Source organism: Podarcis bocagei (genome assembly GCF_964188305.1).
Source record: "Podarcis bocagei genome assembly, chromosome: 11".
In the NCBI taxonomy this organism is placed as follows: domain Eukaryota; kingdom Metazoa; phylum Chordata; class Lepidosauria; order Squamata; family Lacertidae; genus Podarcis; species Podarcis bocagei.
The window spans coordinates 12349049-12364926 of NC_138136.1; the positions used below are offsets into that span (position 1 = coordinate 12349049).

The 15878-nt window shown below is 47.8% G+C and overlaps 1 protein-coding gene and 1 long non-coding RNA gene across 2 annotated transcripts in view; both read right to left on the minus strand.

The window, feature by feature from the left end:
• Window positions 1–13821, minus strand: part of LOC308597814 (uncharacterized protein) — a 349730-nt gene extending 335909 nt beyond the window's left edge. The window contains exon 1 of the mRNA XM_081213963.1: window positions 13773–13821. Coding sequence (XP_081070089.1) covers window positions 13773–13779 — 7 coding nt within the window. The 5' untranslated portion in view covers window positions 13780–13821. The remainder of the gene's footprint in view (window positions 1–13772) is intronic.
• Window positions 3921–4968, minus strand: LOC308597890. Its single transcript, XR_014013257.1, has 2 exons — window positions 4876–4968; window positions 3921–4213 (listed from the first exon to the last, which is right to left on the minus strand). It is a non-coding gene; the product is annotated as an uncharacterized lncRNA (long non-coding RNA).
• Window positions 13822–15878: the final 2057 nt, after the last annotated feature.

Sequence of the window (15878 nt, forward strand, 5' to 3'; positions counted from 1 at the left end):
CTGGTGGTGAATCTGGGCGGGTTTGTTATCCCTCACCCTCTTATCTCATTCAAGGCGATTGAATTTTATAGGGATGACGGGGTTCATCTCTCGCCAGTGGGGAATGATGCGTGGTTGGATGCTTTGGCGTCCAGGTTGAGGGTGTGGCTTGATTTGTGAGTGGTTGGCGGCGAGCGTAAGGGCTCGAATGGCGGTTAGGCATTGGTTTAAAATTGGTTGGTGGAGGGGTATGGATTGGCTGTGCCTGCCCCTCCAATGCTGCTGCAGACGGGTATTCCGTTAAAGGAATTCTGAAGCTTACCATCCCCTTCGTCCAAACCCTTGGAGCAGGGTGCGGGCCGCGTAAGCTTCAAGGAGCAAGCGCGGAGTAGCTGAGGGCCTGTCACGCAGCTCCAGCTGACTCTGTCCCTTGTTCCTCCGGGACTGACTAGGGAGTCAGTGCTGTCCCCCATGGCGGGGGGTGACAGATAGTCATAACCAATGCCTAAGCAACCACTCTCAATTTGTATTCAAATAAAGTTGTGGCCAAAATTATGCCAAAAACCTTAAACAAAAATTATGTGTGATGTGTGAGTTATTGGGAAGGGGGGTTTTGGTGGACCTCAACACGCAAAGCGTGTTCACATCAAAAGAGAGCACGTGTTGCGGTTGGGGCCGAACAAAACCCCATGTTAGTGACCAGGCCATAGATGGCTAGAGGCCTGGGAGCAGATTGGAGGATGTTGTTACTGGGGCAATTTGGATGTTGCCAATTTAGGGGTGGGATCAATGGCTTTATAAGCAGGGTCCACAGCTTTCTCTTTCTCTTTTGCTGTGGACACCGGATCTCCCGCCCGCCCTCCCTTGCTTGGGCTTGCGCCTTGACCTTGCTCTGCCTGTCATGGGGTCGTTCGCCTTGGTGCGGGGGCCCAGTAGGAATTTTTCCAATTGGCTGATTAGTGCGTGCCTTTTGGGTTTTGCCTACTGCTTAGCAAATCGTCACAACTTGTAAGGTTAGCGGTTAGGCATTGGTTTAAAATTGGTTGGTGGAGGGGTATGGATTGGCTGTGCCTGCCCCTCCAATGCTGCTGCAGACGGGTATTCCGTTAAAGGAATTCTGAAGCTTACCATCCCCTTCGTCCAAACCCTTGGAGCAGGGTGCGGGCCGCGTAAGCTTCAAGGAGCAAGCGCGGAGTAGCTGAGGGCCTGTCACGCAGCTCCAGCTGACTCTGTCCCTTGTTCCTCCGGGACTGACTAGGGAGTCAGTGCTGTCCCCCATGGCGGGGGGTGACAGATAGTCATAACCAATGCCTAAGCAACCACTCTCAATTTGTATTCAAATAAAGTTGTGGCCAAAATTATGCCAAAAACCTTAAACAAAAATTATGTGTGATGTGTGAGTTATTGGGAAGGGGGGTTTTGGTGGACCTCAACACGCAATCAGAGGCAGATGCTGAAACAAGAGAGGAGGGAGACCAAGAGGCAGAGAGATGAGTCAGGCTGCTGAAGAAGCCAGGGTGGATTCTGCTGCAACAAGTTCCCTTTTCCCCAGCCTCCCAGGACTCAAAGAGGGATGAAGAGGGAGGAGCAGAGACAGTGGCATTGGCATAGCCTCAGATTGCTTGGAAAGGACCCAGGGGAGGAGGAGATTTAGGCATCTGTGAGAAGGCTTCAGAGCAGAAAGAATGGTGATTGTTCTTTTCATAACATCATAAAGAGAGTTGGAGAGTTTTAAGGTCACAATACATGGCTCCTTCCTGGCTCCTTCCTTGTCTTTCTGCTAGCAGGTGAAGACTTTCTTGATGCAACAGGCTTTTGGGAATGGACTGCTTTTAACTAAGGGGCTGGTACCATGCTGTTTTTATTGCGATTATTGGTGTGGTTTTAATAGATTTTTAAAATATGTATATCATTTTAGTTATTTCAATGTTTAATTGTTTCTTTAAAAATGATTTCCCCCTACCTTTTTAGCATTTTTTATTTTATTTTTGTCTATAAGCTACCTTCAGTCCCATCAGGGGAAAATGCAAAGTATAAATAAATTTCTGCTCCTCATAATCACCAGGCTTTCTCTTGAATGTCCATCTGCAATGGCTCACTATGGGAGAATAAACTGGCCAATCTGTCAAGGGTCTATAATGATGCTATAACAAATGAGATATTTAAACAAAATTATGCTGTATTGCACATGATGTTTTGCTAACTCAGGCTCTGCCTTTGCTGCTCACTGGTCAATTTGATCTCTCTCCTTCTCATACTAAATACATTTCATTAGATACTGTCAGGGAACTGACATCGGAGCGAGAGGCGAAGGGGAGGCTCCCAGATGATGCTGGCGAAGGACCCAGCAGCAGGGGGAGAAACAGCTCAGTAGAGGGGGAAGCCAATCAGCGCAACACCAGGGATAAAGGGGGGAAGACGGGGGAATTGGAGAGAGGGCTCCAGGACTCTTCACTGGACATCAGTGAGGAGAGCCCAGGTCCTCCGCTGCCCACGCCTTCCCTGCGCAGAAGACTCCCGCGCAGTGAGAGGAGGAGGAGACTGGGTGTCAAACAACTTTTATGTTGGAAGAGGTTCAAGAAACGCCCACTGACGGATTCTGCCAGTGACGGAGGCAGCCACAATGAGAAGGAGCTGTGCAGTCAGAAAGGTTTAACAAGGCAAATTAACCGAGAAAGGCACCAGTTTACGCACGAGTAACTCATACCTATTACAGATACATACCACACACAAGGGTGTCATTTGTAATATTTAGCAAAAATCTTCACTGCATTCTTTGCTCATAGGCACCCCACAGTGCCAAACTGCAATTAAAAAGCCATAACACTCCATCACAGCATATTCAAAACCAATGGAAAAACAAACAAACCATGCTATAACAGCGGTAGTAACATTGCTTTTTTCTTAAACAATGTTTAGGAGTACTCTCATTTGGACTCAAGAATATCACCATTTTATGGTTCTAATCGGGGGAAATAAATACCACAAATGGACAAAAGTACATAGATTCACAAAATGTTGAGGGGTATGCATACCCCTGGGTACCCCCAGAAAAAAGCACTGGGTGGTAATAATAAAACAACAACACAAAGTTCCACCCAGCTGACATTAAAAAACTGACCTTCAGACAGAACTGCCCACTCAACTACAAGCACAAACATTAACAACGAAAAAGGGAATACGATTTGCTTGCCATACTATAGGTTTATAAGGTCAAACTGATTTAGTTAAAAGGTACAATTATGTTCATTCCTGGAATTCAGCTATAATAATGCTGCTTGCAATAAAGAGGATTCTACAGCAAACACATTAAAAAAAGGACCAGTGATTTCCGCCGTCCCCCCCATTAATTGATGAGGAATCCTAGGATGTCCTGAAAACAAACAAGCAAAAGGCAACCCCCAAACCCTTCAATTAGAAGGGGGTGGGTGGAAATCCATCTCTTTTCTTTTAAAGCTTTTGAAAAAGGGGGATTGCTTTATTATGATATATCCAGGGGTAGTTTGCAGCCCAGATAAAAGCTTCTGAGCCTCCACGTATTTTTACTTAGTGTGTCTAAACCTCTTTGCCTATTTCTGCATCACCAGCTACTCAAAACAGCATCATCTATCTTTTCCTGAGCCACCTTGGTGAGAGGAGAGGCCTAACAAGCAGTTGCTGACATGCACCATTCCTTGCTTACGCTGCCAGGATCATGCCCTGCTCCTTTCTTCTGTGCTAGTTTCAGCGAGCTTTTGATGTGGGGTACTTTTAATGAAAGAATAGGGATCTCCAAATCAGAATGTCAGAACACAGGCAAAGGAAACGAAAGGAAATAGTAGCACGGGTGGGTGAAAAAGTAGAAAGAGAACAGCGATGTTCCAAAAGGTACTAACTTCCTGTAATGGCAAGCTTCTGTGTACACAAGCCCACTTAAAGAAGAGATTTTATAGACTGGAAAAGACTTTGAAGAAAGCATTCTTTATTTTTTTTAATGTTTGCTTTCTCTTCCTCCGAGTAGTAACCACATCCTCCCTTCCTTCGGCTCTCTCCAGCTGCTCTCCTTCATTTTGGTTACGCCAAGTGGGTCACATGGGATACATGAGCATTCAGAACGGCAATGTGTCATTTGGCAGTTAAAGAGGAAGTGCCTTCCAATGACCTCGATATCGGTAAATGTGGAGTAATTCATCATTTTAAAAAAAGTTTGCTCAGCTGTTAACTTTCAGTGCACATGCTCCTTTTCAGCCTAAATCTGTTGAAAGCAAAGAGAACACATAAATATATCTACATCCATCCATCCATCCATCCATCCATCCATCCATCCATCCATCCATTGATTCTTACATTTAGATAGATAGATAGATGATGATAGATAGATGATAGATAGATAGATAGATAGATAGATAGATAGATAGATAGATAATAGTTAGATAGATAATAGTTAGATAGATAGATATAGATACATAGGGACATGGGTAGCGCAGTGGTCTAAAGCAGTGAGCCTCTTGGGCAGCCTTTCTCAACCTGTGGGTCCCCAGATGTTGTTGAAATACAACTCCCATCACCCTTAGCTAGCAAGGCCAGAGCTCAGGGATGATGGGAGTTGTAGTCCAACAACATCTGGAGACCTACAGGTTGAGAACCGCTGCTCTTGGGCTTGCCGATCAGAAGGTTGGCGGTTTGAATCCCTGCAATGGGGTGAGCTCCCGTTGCTCTGTCCCAGCTCCTGCCAACCTAGCAGTTCGAAAGCATGCCAGTGCAAATAGATAAATAGGTACCTCTGCAGCAGGAAGGGAAATGGCATTTCCGTGTGCTCTGGTTTCCATCAAGGTGTCCCACTGTGCCAGAAGCTACTGTTAGAGCCATCATGAGACTTCCGCCAGATACCAGCAGCATTCAAACAAGCAAACTTGCCTTATTTTCGCTCCCTAGCATCCCACTGCCAGAGGATTGCCTCCTCCAAGCGGAAGAAACCTGGGCAGTGCTGAATGTCACATCCATTGCCAGATGTGTCCTGCTGGAAATAAAAAAGGGCTTTCCCCTTGGCCTGCCTTTATATCCACTCAGTTGCCAAGTGCTTTTGTGACATCACAAGAAACCCACAGCCAATGGCAACAGCTGGGGAAGCATCATCTTCATTGCTTTGAGCCTCACAATGGCGGGTGGACCTATTAGTGATTGTGTGCTTATTTATTCAGGACAAAGGTGGAGCTATGGTCTAAACCACTGAGCCTCTTTGGCTTGCCAATCAGAAGGTTGGCAGTTCGAATCCCCGTGACAGGGTGAGCTCCCGTTGCTCTGTCCCAGCTCCTGCCAACCTAGCAGTTCAAAAGCACGCCAGTGCAAGTACTGTAGATAAATAGGTACCACTGCGGCAGAAAGGTAAATGGTGTTTCCATGTGCTCTGGTTTCTGTCACGGTGTCCCATTGCGCCTGAAGTGGTTTAGTCATGCTGGCCATATGGCCCAGAAAGCTATCTGCAGACAAACACTGGCTCCCTTGGCCTGAAAGCAAGATGAGTGCCGCAACCCCATAGTCACCTTTGACTGGACTTTACTGTCCAGGGGTCCTTTACCTTTTAACTTAGATACATAGCACTCTCTTTGTGTAGATATAAATATAAAATCTTAGACCAGGACCTTTCTTCCTTTTATTTCTCCTAGTAGTATCCTGACCCCATTTAAGGATTTCCCCCATTTGATCCTTAGAACAGATTTACAAAGCCTTCAACCACTTAGGTCCAGGTTACCTCAGGGATCACCTGAAATCCCAGCTTGATCACTGAGATCATTGCCAGGAGGATTTCTCATCAATCCTCTTGCAGCTGGTGAGACCAATTTGACAACAATGAGAAACTGAACTCTTAGTGTGTGCCCTGCCATTCAGTTGCGGCCCTTTCCAAGTGATTGTTCAAAGATACCCAGTGAATTTTGTGGCTGAGCAGAGACTGTAATTCAACATCTCTCTGGCCCAAGTACAAAGCATTATCCAAATGGCTCTCAGAAAAAGTATCTCAGCATGACTTGCAGCAATTCTACATGCTAGCTCTTCCATGGCTACCAAAACCTATTACGTTGTAACAGCTATGTGGGTGTTTTTCTTTCCATTCAGCATTTTTCCAGCACTTTGCAGCCTCCCCAGCTGCCTGATTTGAAAAGCCCCACGGGAGAAGTTCCCGCCTATTCTCTTGCCCTGAGCTCTACTTGAAATGTGGGAAGCCAGGGAGACTGGCTAAAACACACTTGAGATTGGTTTTGTTTTTAAGGAAAGCCATTCCTCTTATCTTTTTTTAAAAAAGTGTTCCCTCTCTCGTTTTTTAAAAGCAAAAAGGCTTCACTTAAAAGAACAACAACAAAAACTGCTAGACAAACAGGCTGCCTTCCTGTCACCACAAGTTTACTAGAAAGCTCAGCTGAGACTATCGTTTCAGGAAAGATGATCCTCCATCACAGCACTGCAGAAGAAGAAAGTCGCATCAGTACACCTGGCTTAAAATATATATATTCCTTCCCCGCCCATCTGGCTGGGTTTCCCCAGCCACTCTGGGCAGCTTCCAACAGAATATTAAAAACACGATAAAACATCAAACATAAAAAACTTCCCTAAACAGGGTTGCCTTCAGATGCCTTCTAAAAGTCAGGTGGTTGTTTATTTCCTTGACAACAGATGGGACAACAGGGCAGGCACCACTACCAAGAAGGCCCTCTGCCTGATTCCCTGTAACCTTAATTCTCGCAGGGAGGAAACTGCCAGAAGGCCCTCAGAGCTGGACCTCAGTGTCCAGGCTGAATGACAGGAGTGGAGACGCTCCTTCAGGATTTGCAAATACTAAAAACCAGTGGCCTCTGACCTTCCTAGGGTTCTTCCTACCCATCAGCTAAATTGCTACAGTGTTCTGAAACATACTCTTGCCTGCAACCCCAGTCTCCAAGCAGAGCAAGATTTCAAGGGTTCCAGGCACTAACCCAGGGTCTTTGTTTCCTTTTGGAAATGAGGCAAAGCAGAGACTGTGGTGTCCTTATGATATATGGTTTATTTACACATATCTGCAACCTGAGCCTACGACAAAGGGGTTCACGGCATCAACACCCCAAAAGGGTCTTGCTTCTCCCATAGCCACAGGCCAGCAGAAATCAAGCTTCGTGCTCTGCCTACTGCTTTGCTTCTCAGTCTCATAACGCCTAACTTTAAGGTTCTAGCTCACATTGCTCCTAACTCTCTATCCTCTAAGCGCTGGCTTTATCTGTTATGGGCTATTTGCCATCTCATGCCAAGTCCCTGTGATCCCATGTTCTCTTAATAACCCATCACCCAGGCAATCACCTCAACACAAGAGGCTAGCCTGGCTTAATTAGCTTTTACCACTTGTTAGATCCACCGACTATCAGTGTCCAACACACAGCTCAGCGCCTCAAGCCTTAATTAAATTCTAACACTTGCTGGATCCTGGGGTGAAAGTGGTCTGGCACTCAGAAACTCATAACACTACCGTATTTTTCATCCCATAGGACGCTCCGTCCCATAGGACGCACCTAGTTTTTTTGGGGGGAAATAAAGGGGAAAAAAATTCCCTTTATTTCCCCCCCAAAAGCAGGTCGGGGAAACAAAACCAGGTCGAGGAACAGCGGGATGGCAGCGCTGCGCCTCCCTGCTGTCCCCCGAGCTTGTGGGGCTGGCCGATGTCTGCCCCGCGCGAGGGGCGCTCTGCATCAGGGCGCCCCCCCCGCCGGGCCGGCAGGCTGCTATCTGCAGCGTGGGGAGCCTTGCCGGGAACTCCGGCAAGGCTCCCCACGCTGCGGATGTCTGCCTGGCGAGGGGGCGCTCTGCTTCAGGGCGCCCTGCCCGCCGGGCGGCAGGCTGCTATCCGCAGCTTGGGGAGCCTTGCCGGGAACTCCGGCAAGGCTCCCCACGCTGCGGATGTCTGCCTGGCGCGGGCGGCGCTCTGCTTCAGGGCGCCCCGCCCGCCGGGCGGCAGGCTGCTATCTGCAGCCTAGACATCCCTGCCGGACCTCCCGTAGGGCTGCCTAGGCTGCGGATGTGTTCCTGAAGCCTGGAGAGCGAGAGGGGTCGGTGCGCACAGACCCCTCTCGCTCTCCAAGCTTCAGCAAAAGCCTGCATTCGCCCCATAGGACGCACCCAGATTTCCCCTTCATTTTTGGAGGGGAAAAAGTGCGTCCTAAAGGGCGAAAAATACGGTGTGTGTGTGTATATATATATATAAAATTAAGGCTCTAGCCTGGCCTAACATTATGTAAATGAACATGAAATCTAAATATATGAAAATGGCATGCAACTAAAATATGCAACTATAATGGCAGCCCTTCAAATTCTGATATGTTTACAGGAGGTAGTTTTTGGTGTGGAACAGGTTCCCTGACCCTGTTATGCTGGGAGTAGGAAATGAGACTAAATACGAATCTTTAATATGCCCTAGGTCTTGGCATGCAAAATGTAGCACTGGATATAGAAAATCTGAAGTAAGCTTTGTAAATAAGCAGCATCCTGCAATTTTCTGCTTTTGAGTCATGTTGGACTCTTTCTCTCTTTCTTCCTGAAAGCAAGCTCCTTCTTTGAAATCTGTTGTGGAAGGGGGAAAAAAAATTCCCAAACGCTGTGAAGGTTATTTGCATAGCTGCCAGTTCTTGTGAGTAATCTCCCCACATTAGAAGGGAAATTATTTTTGTGGTGATTCAAGGGATATTCTGTCTGTTTTGGTTAAGCACCTCCGTGTGTTTTTCCTTTCAAGTCTCAGGCTTTTTCATGAGCTCACAGGTGGTTTAAAAAAATGTAGCACTTCCTTTTAACTCCCCCCCCCTCCATCACCCATCTATGAAGAAAGGAAACCTAGAATCTTTTCTAAACAGCAGTTTTAAAAAAGAAGAAAAAGTTTAAAAAAAGAAGAAGAAAAGCTTGATTTTTTAATATATTTTTTTCGCCTGAAAAAACATAATCAAAGACCGTCCTGGGTACATAATATACTGTATTTGGCAGATTGCCTTCTGTTTGGAAATTCCAACTACTGTTTAACGGCTGAATGCAACCTTTTAGTTGATAATGTTTACAGGCAAAATTTAATAGTGCTCTTGAGGTCAGGGACAACTCCAGGTCCCAGGATTAAACCCTTACCTTTCTGTTGGTTGATTTTCATTTCTCCTTCCAGTAAAGCAGTGTTTCCCAAACTTGGTCCCCAGCTGTTTTTTTGGACTACAACTCCCATTATTCCCAGGTAGCAAGACCTAGGGCATATTAAAGATATTAAAGTCTCATTTCCTACTCCCAGCAGTACAGGGTCAGGGAACCTGTTGCACACCAAGGACTACCTTCTGTAAACATATCCGAATTTGAAGGGCTGCTGTCATAGTTGCATATTTTAGTTGCATGCCATTTTAATATATTTAGATATCATGTTCATTTACATAATGTCAGGCCAGGCTAGAGCTTTGATAACAACAACAACAACAACAACAACAACGTATTATTTATACCCCGCCCAGCAGGCTGAGTTTCCCCAGCCACTCTGGGTGGTTTCCAACAGAATATTAAAAACACGATAAAACATCAAACATTAAAAACTTCCCTAAACAGGGCTGCCTTCAGATGCCTTCTAAAAGTCAGGTGATTGTTTATTTCCTTGACATCAAATGGGAGGTCATTCCACATGGCAGGTGCCACTACTGAGAAGGCCCTCTGCCTGGTTCCTTGTAACCTCACCTCTTGCAGGGAGGGAATTGGCAGAAGGCTCTCGGAGCTGGACCTCAGTGTCTGGGCTGAATGATGGGGGTGGAGACACTCCTTCAGGATTTGCAAATACTAGAAACCAGTGGCCTCTGACCTTCCTGGGATTCTTCCTACCCATCAGCTAAATTGCACTGGTGTTCTTAAACATACTCTTACATGCAACCCCAATCTCCAAGCACTGCAAGATTGCAAGGGTTCCAGGTCAGGGATGATGGAAGCTGTAGTTCAAAAACAGCTGGAGACCCAAGTTTGGAAAACACTGCAGTAGAGGTGTGCACCATTACTGCTTCTTAGACTTTGGGGCTGATCCCAGAAGAATTAAGCCATGGTTTTGTGGTCCAGTAATTTCTATGAAGCTTCCTAGGCACTGGGGTAAACGATAAGTTCATATGAGAAATATAGAATAACAGAGTTGGAAGGGACTGCTAGGATCATTCTAGTACAACCCCCTGCAATGCAGGAATATTTTGCCCTATGTGTGGCTCGAACCCACGGCCTTGAGATTAAGAGCCTCATGCTCTACTGACTGAGCTATCTCACAGCTATCGCACCGTCTATCAGTTACCTGGCACTAAGGCATTGCTTGGCAACTGTCCACAGGTATAAGCCAGTCCTTTCCTGTCCTGTTCCCCAGTCCTGTCCTTGAATTGTAACCTTGCAGGATGTACTTTCTGAATGAACATCAAGTGGATAAGTCTCTTCCTTGAAGTCTTATGTAAAAGCAACACTACGAAAAGGGCAAACAGCACCTGCTAAGTTCAGGACATTGGGGGAAGAAACCCGATGTTACTGACTTACAAGGATGAATTGTGTGCTAAATGAAGGACAAGGAATAGCTAATGAACAGATCATATTGTGCCATAGGTAAGGAACTGGAGGTCAAAAGAACACAATATTTGAAGGAAAGAGAATGTGCAGTGCAATGGTGTGCTATACATCTTTACTCCAAAGGAAGTCACACTTGAAGGCCATTTGGCTTATTTTTTGGTAAATGGTATAGAATTGCAGTCATCATTTATGACAAGCTGTTAATATCCTATAGTTGGAGTCATGGTCATTACAGTCAGGCAACTCCTGGTCTCCTATGACAGGATTTTTGGAATGTTATTACCTTGCATCATTACCTACTGATTTTTATTTTTATTTTTGGATCAACTATGCATTAGGTACTCACTTTTTAGCATTGATTCTTTATTTAGTAATATCTCCCACCCCCAATTTTTATTTTTATTTTAGTTTGTGCCACCTTTTCATCCCCCAAGTGCTGCCCTGGAAGCTGTCTCTGAGAGCAGCCACTGAACAACAGATTATGAATCCTGCTGCTGTTAGTAGAAAGATATCTCTGGCAGCTGGGGTGGTTTTCAGTTGGATTGAGTCAGGAAGTTGCCAGGAGATGTGCAAATGATGCCTAAAGTGGAAAGCAGCTGCAAGAGTCAGGAGATGCTGCTGGAGACTCTTCAAATATTAGAAGAATGTCGGTGAGGTCTAAGCTACTTGCTCTTTTCCTGCTAATTTGCGGAAAGGGCATTTTCGGCAGCCTCTCCCAGAGGCCCTTTGCTGCTTCATCTGGCAGCCTTAAATGGCTTTCTGGCAACTGTCCAGGGTCAGGGCAATTCAACGGCCACCTGGATTCTGTGTTCAAGGGTAAGTGGGAGTGGAATTCTCCCTGAGAAGCCTTCAGTCTGTAATGAAAAAAGAGAGAAAAGTTTCTTTGCACTGGGAAATGAAAGAAAGTACAGTTGAGATGCAGCTGCCTGAGAGCGATGCGTGTCTGCAGATGTAGCCGTGAACTCATTTCTAATCTACGTAAACGCTACCTGCCCCTGATCCCATATCCGTACGCTTGTAAAAGAAATCCATGTGGCTTGACTCCATAAAACAGAGCTGATGATGTTGTCATTATCTCTTGGTCAGATCACTTCCTGGTGCAACTGGACTTCTCTGCGACCCATCCCCTCTGCAGGGAGGTGGGACCAATTCGGATGGTCCGCCCCCACCACTTAATGGATCCAAATGGTTTCCAGAGAGTGGTAGGGGATGCTTTATCCCATGTTGATGGCCTTTCAGCTGATTCCCTGGTGGCCCGCTGGAATGTGGAGTTAACCAGGGCTATTGACTGTTTGGCTCCGAAGCGCCCTCTCCGATTGCATGGAGCCCGGACAGCCCCGTGGTTTTCCACGGATCTGAGGGCAATGAAACAATCATTGAGACGGCTAGAGTGCCGGTGGCGGATAACTCATTCAGAATCTGACCGGACACAGGTTAGAGCTCAACGTCGAGCCTACCAAGTGGCGATAGCGACGGCGAAGAAGAATTTCTTCACCGCCTCTATTGCATCTGCAGAAAACAGCAGCAGGAGACTTTTTCAGGTGGTTCACAATTTAGCGGAACCACCTGCAACATCGGGGCCTAGTACGGGCCACATGTTCTCCTGCAATGATTTTGCAAAGTTTTTTGCAGATAAAATCGCTCAGATTCGGGAAGAAGTAGACTCCACCGTGGGAGCAGGACCGGGGCGGGAGAGTGCTAGAGCTCTGTCTAGTCAAGTTGAGTGGGATCAATTCCAATCTGTTACCTCCGAGGATGTGGACAGGCTGCTTGGACGAGTGAAACCAACCACCTGTCTCCTGGATCCTTGCCCATCCTGGCTTATAAAAGCTAGCCGGGAAGGGCTGGGCGATGGGCTTCGTGGGGTGGTGAATGCTTCCCTCTGTGAGGGAGCCTTCCCAGACCCGCTGAAAGAGGTGGTTATTAAACCGCTTCTTAAAAAACCATCTTTAGATGCGGCCACGATGGCCAACTATCGCCCAGTCTCAAATCTTCCATTCCTGGGCAAGGTGATTGAGCGAGCGGTTGCCGAACAACTCCAGGCACGCCTGGAAGAAGCGGACCATTTGGATCCCTTCCAGTCGGGATTCAGGCCTCATCATGGGACTGAAACTGCCTTGGTCGCACTGGTTGATGATCTCCGGCGAGCTAGGGACAAAGGTGAGAGCTGTTTCCTAGTTCTGCTGGATCTCTCAGCGGCCTTTGACACCATCGACCATAACATCCTTCTGGACCGTCTAGAGGGGCTAGGAGCTGGGGGCACTGTCATACAGTGGTTCCGCTCCTTCCTCCTGGGCCGTGTCCAGAAAGTGGTGGTGGGGGATGAGTGTTCAGACCCCTGGGCTCTCACTTGTGGGGTGCCTCAGGGTTCTGTCCTCTCCCCCATGCTTTTCAACATTTATATGCAGCCGCTGGGAGAGATCATCAGGAGGTTTGGGCTGGGTGTTCATCAGTATGCGGATGATACCCAGCTCTACCTCTCTTTTAAATCAGAAACAGTGAAGGCGGTGAAGGTCCTGCGTGAGTGTCTGGAGGCGGTTGGAAGATGGATGGCGGCTAACAGATTGAGGTTGAATCCTGACAAGACAGAAGTACTGTTTTTGGGGGACAGGAGGCGGGCAGGTGTGGAGGATTCCCTGGTCCTGAATGGGGTAACTGTGTTCCTGAAGGACCAGGTGCGCAGCCTGGGAGTCACTTTGGACTCACAGCTGTCCATGGAGGCACAGGTCAAATCTGTGTCCAGGGCAGCTGTTTACCAGCTCCATCTGGTACGTAGGCTGAGACCCTATCTGCCTGCGGACTGTCTCGCCAGAGTGGTGCATGCTCTGGTTATCTCCCGCTTGGACTACTGCAATGCGCTCTACGTGGGGCTACCTTTGAAGGTGACTCGGAAACTACAACTAATCCAGAATGCGGCAGCTAGACTGGTGACTGGGGGCGGCCGCTGGGACCATATAACACCGGTCTTGAAAGACCTACATTGGCTCCGAGTACGTTTCCGAGCACAATTCAAAGTGTTGGTGCTGACCTTTAAAGCCCTAAACGGCCTCGGTCCAGTATACCTGAAGGAGCGTCTCCACCCCCATCATTCTGCCCGGACACTGAGGTCCAGCGCCGAGGGCCTTCTGGCGGTTCCCTCATTGCGAGAAGCAAAGCTACAGGGAACCAGGCAGAGGGCCTTCTCGGTAGTGGCGCCCGCCCTGTGGAACGCCCTTCCAGCAGATGTCAAAGCGATAAACAACTACCTGACATTCAGAAGACATCTTAAGGCAGCCCTGTTCAGGGAAGTTTTTAACATGTGATATTTTACTGTATTTTTGGTTTTTATGGAAGCCGCCCAGAGTGGCTGGGGAGGCCCAGCCAGATGGGCGGGGTATAAATAAATTATTATTATTATTATTATTATTATTATTATTATTATTATTATTATTATTATTATTATTATTATTATTATTATTATCTTAAGCCAGGGGTAGGTAACCTAAGGCCCGGGGGCTGGATGCGGCCAATTCCCTTCTCAATCCAGCCCGCAGATGGTCTGGGAATCAGCGTGTTTTTACATGAGTAGAATGTGTCCTTTTATTTAATATGCATCTCTGGGTTATTTGTGGGGCCTGCCTGGTGTTTTTACATGAGTAGAATGTGTGCTATTATTTAAAATGCATCTCTGGGTTATTGGTGGGGCATAGGAATTTGTTCATTTTCCCCCCTTCAAAATATAGCCCGGCAAGCCACAAGGTCTGAGGGACAGTGGACCGGCCCACAGCTGAAAAAGGTTGCTGACCTCTGTTTAAGACAAGGCAACGCAGAAGAGTGAATAACCACCCAGCATGCATTGACCTTACCCAAAGGGACTGCTTCAATCGCCCTTACTCACAGTGAATCACACTTCAAGCCCCTTTGATTTAAATGCCTGACTGCCTATATTGCATCACAATGAAGCATGCCGGTGTCCTTGGTGAAAAACCCTGTGGGTGATGTCAGTGTTAAGTTGCTGAAGGGCACTTTAGCTGCATGTCTGTTGGTCTTCAATGGGATCTTGCTGCTCATCCTTGTCTTTTGCTGGAGCATCCTTTGTAAACAGCCGCTGTGACACTAGTGAAGCTCTACTGACTCAGCATAAGTGGGAGCAGCGTCTGACTCAGGCAGATATTACAACCGTAACTTTAACAAATGAGAGCTAGGGGCACTCTGAATGCACAACCCCTCCCGACACTGGTAATGTTTCCTATTATTATTATTATTCTTCAGTTTATATACCACCTTTAATAGAAGATCGTAGGGTGGTGTACAAAATTAAAAACACATTACAGAGCATCAACGATAATAAACGTAATAAAAAGCATGCTGACAGACAGCCCAAGGCCCACAGGCCGGATAAGGTCTGAGGGACTCGTTTATCTGGCCCGCGGCGACCACTGCTGCCACCTGCTTTTACCGGCGCGGCGCTGCTGCCCACTTCCGGGTTGGAGAAGCATCGGAAAGCAGTGGCGTAGTGTGGGTTGTCAGCACCCGGGGCAAGGCAAGTAATTTGCGCCCCCTAACCCAGGGCAAGGCAAGTAATTTGCGCCCCCTAACCCCTAACCTGCCGCCGCTGCCAGCTTCTTCTTGCTGCTGCCTGGTCTGGTCTGGTGTGGTTCTCTCCCGCGCTCAGCGCTGCGCTGGGCGGCCGCTGCACTGTCCCTCCCTCAGATAGTCCCTCGCTCTCTCTCCGCACCGCACGCCTGGCACCCCCCCTCCACAGTGGGCGGCGACCCAGCGGCTCGGATCGGATTCGCACAGCCAGCACAGCAGTGAGAGAGAGTGAGTGAGCCAGGTAGGGGCAGAGAGCTGCGAGTGTGAGCGCCCCCCCAGATGTTGTGCCCGGTGCGGACGGCCCCCCCTGCACCCCGCACGCTACGCCACTGCCGGAAAGAGCTTGTGCGCATGTGCAAGCGTTATTTGCACATGCACAAGCGTTATTTCTGGTGCACATCCGGGTGGGAGGCATGCGCACATACACACAAGCTATTTCCGGTGCTCCTCCGACCCGGAAATGCGCCGGAAATAGTGTGTGCACACGAGTATGGGCACGCGCTCCCCCGCCCTCCGGCCCGCCTTGCGATCGGCGCTGGAAACACCGGCCCGAGGCACGGAAAGTTTGCTGACCCCTGGCCTGATAATAAAGTAGTCATCATAATAACAGACCTCTCGCCCATGCTTTCACAAGCCATAGATTACAGTGGTACCTTGGGTTAAGTACTTAATTCGTTCCAGAGGTCCATTCTTAACCTGAAGCTGTTCTTAACCTGAAGTACCACTTTAGCTAATGGGGCCTCCAGCTGCTGCTGTGCCCCCAGAGCACGATTTCT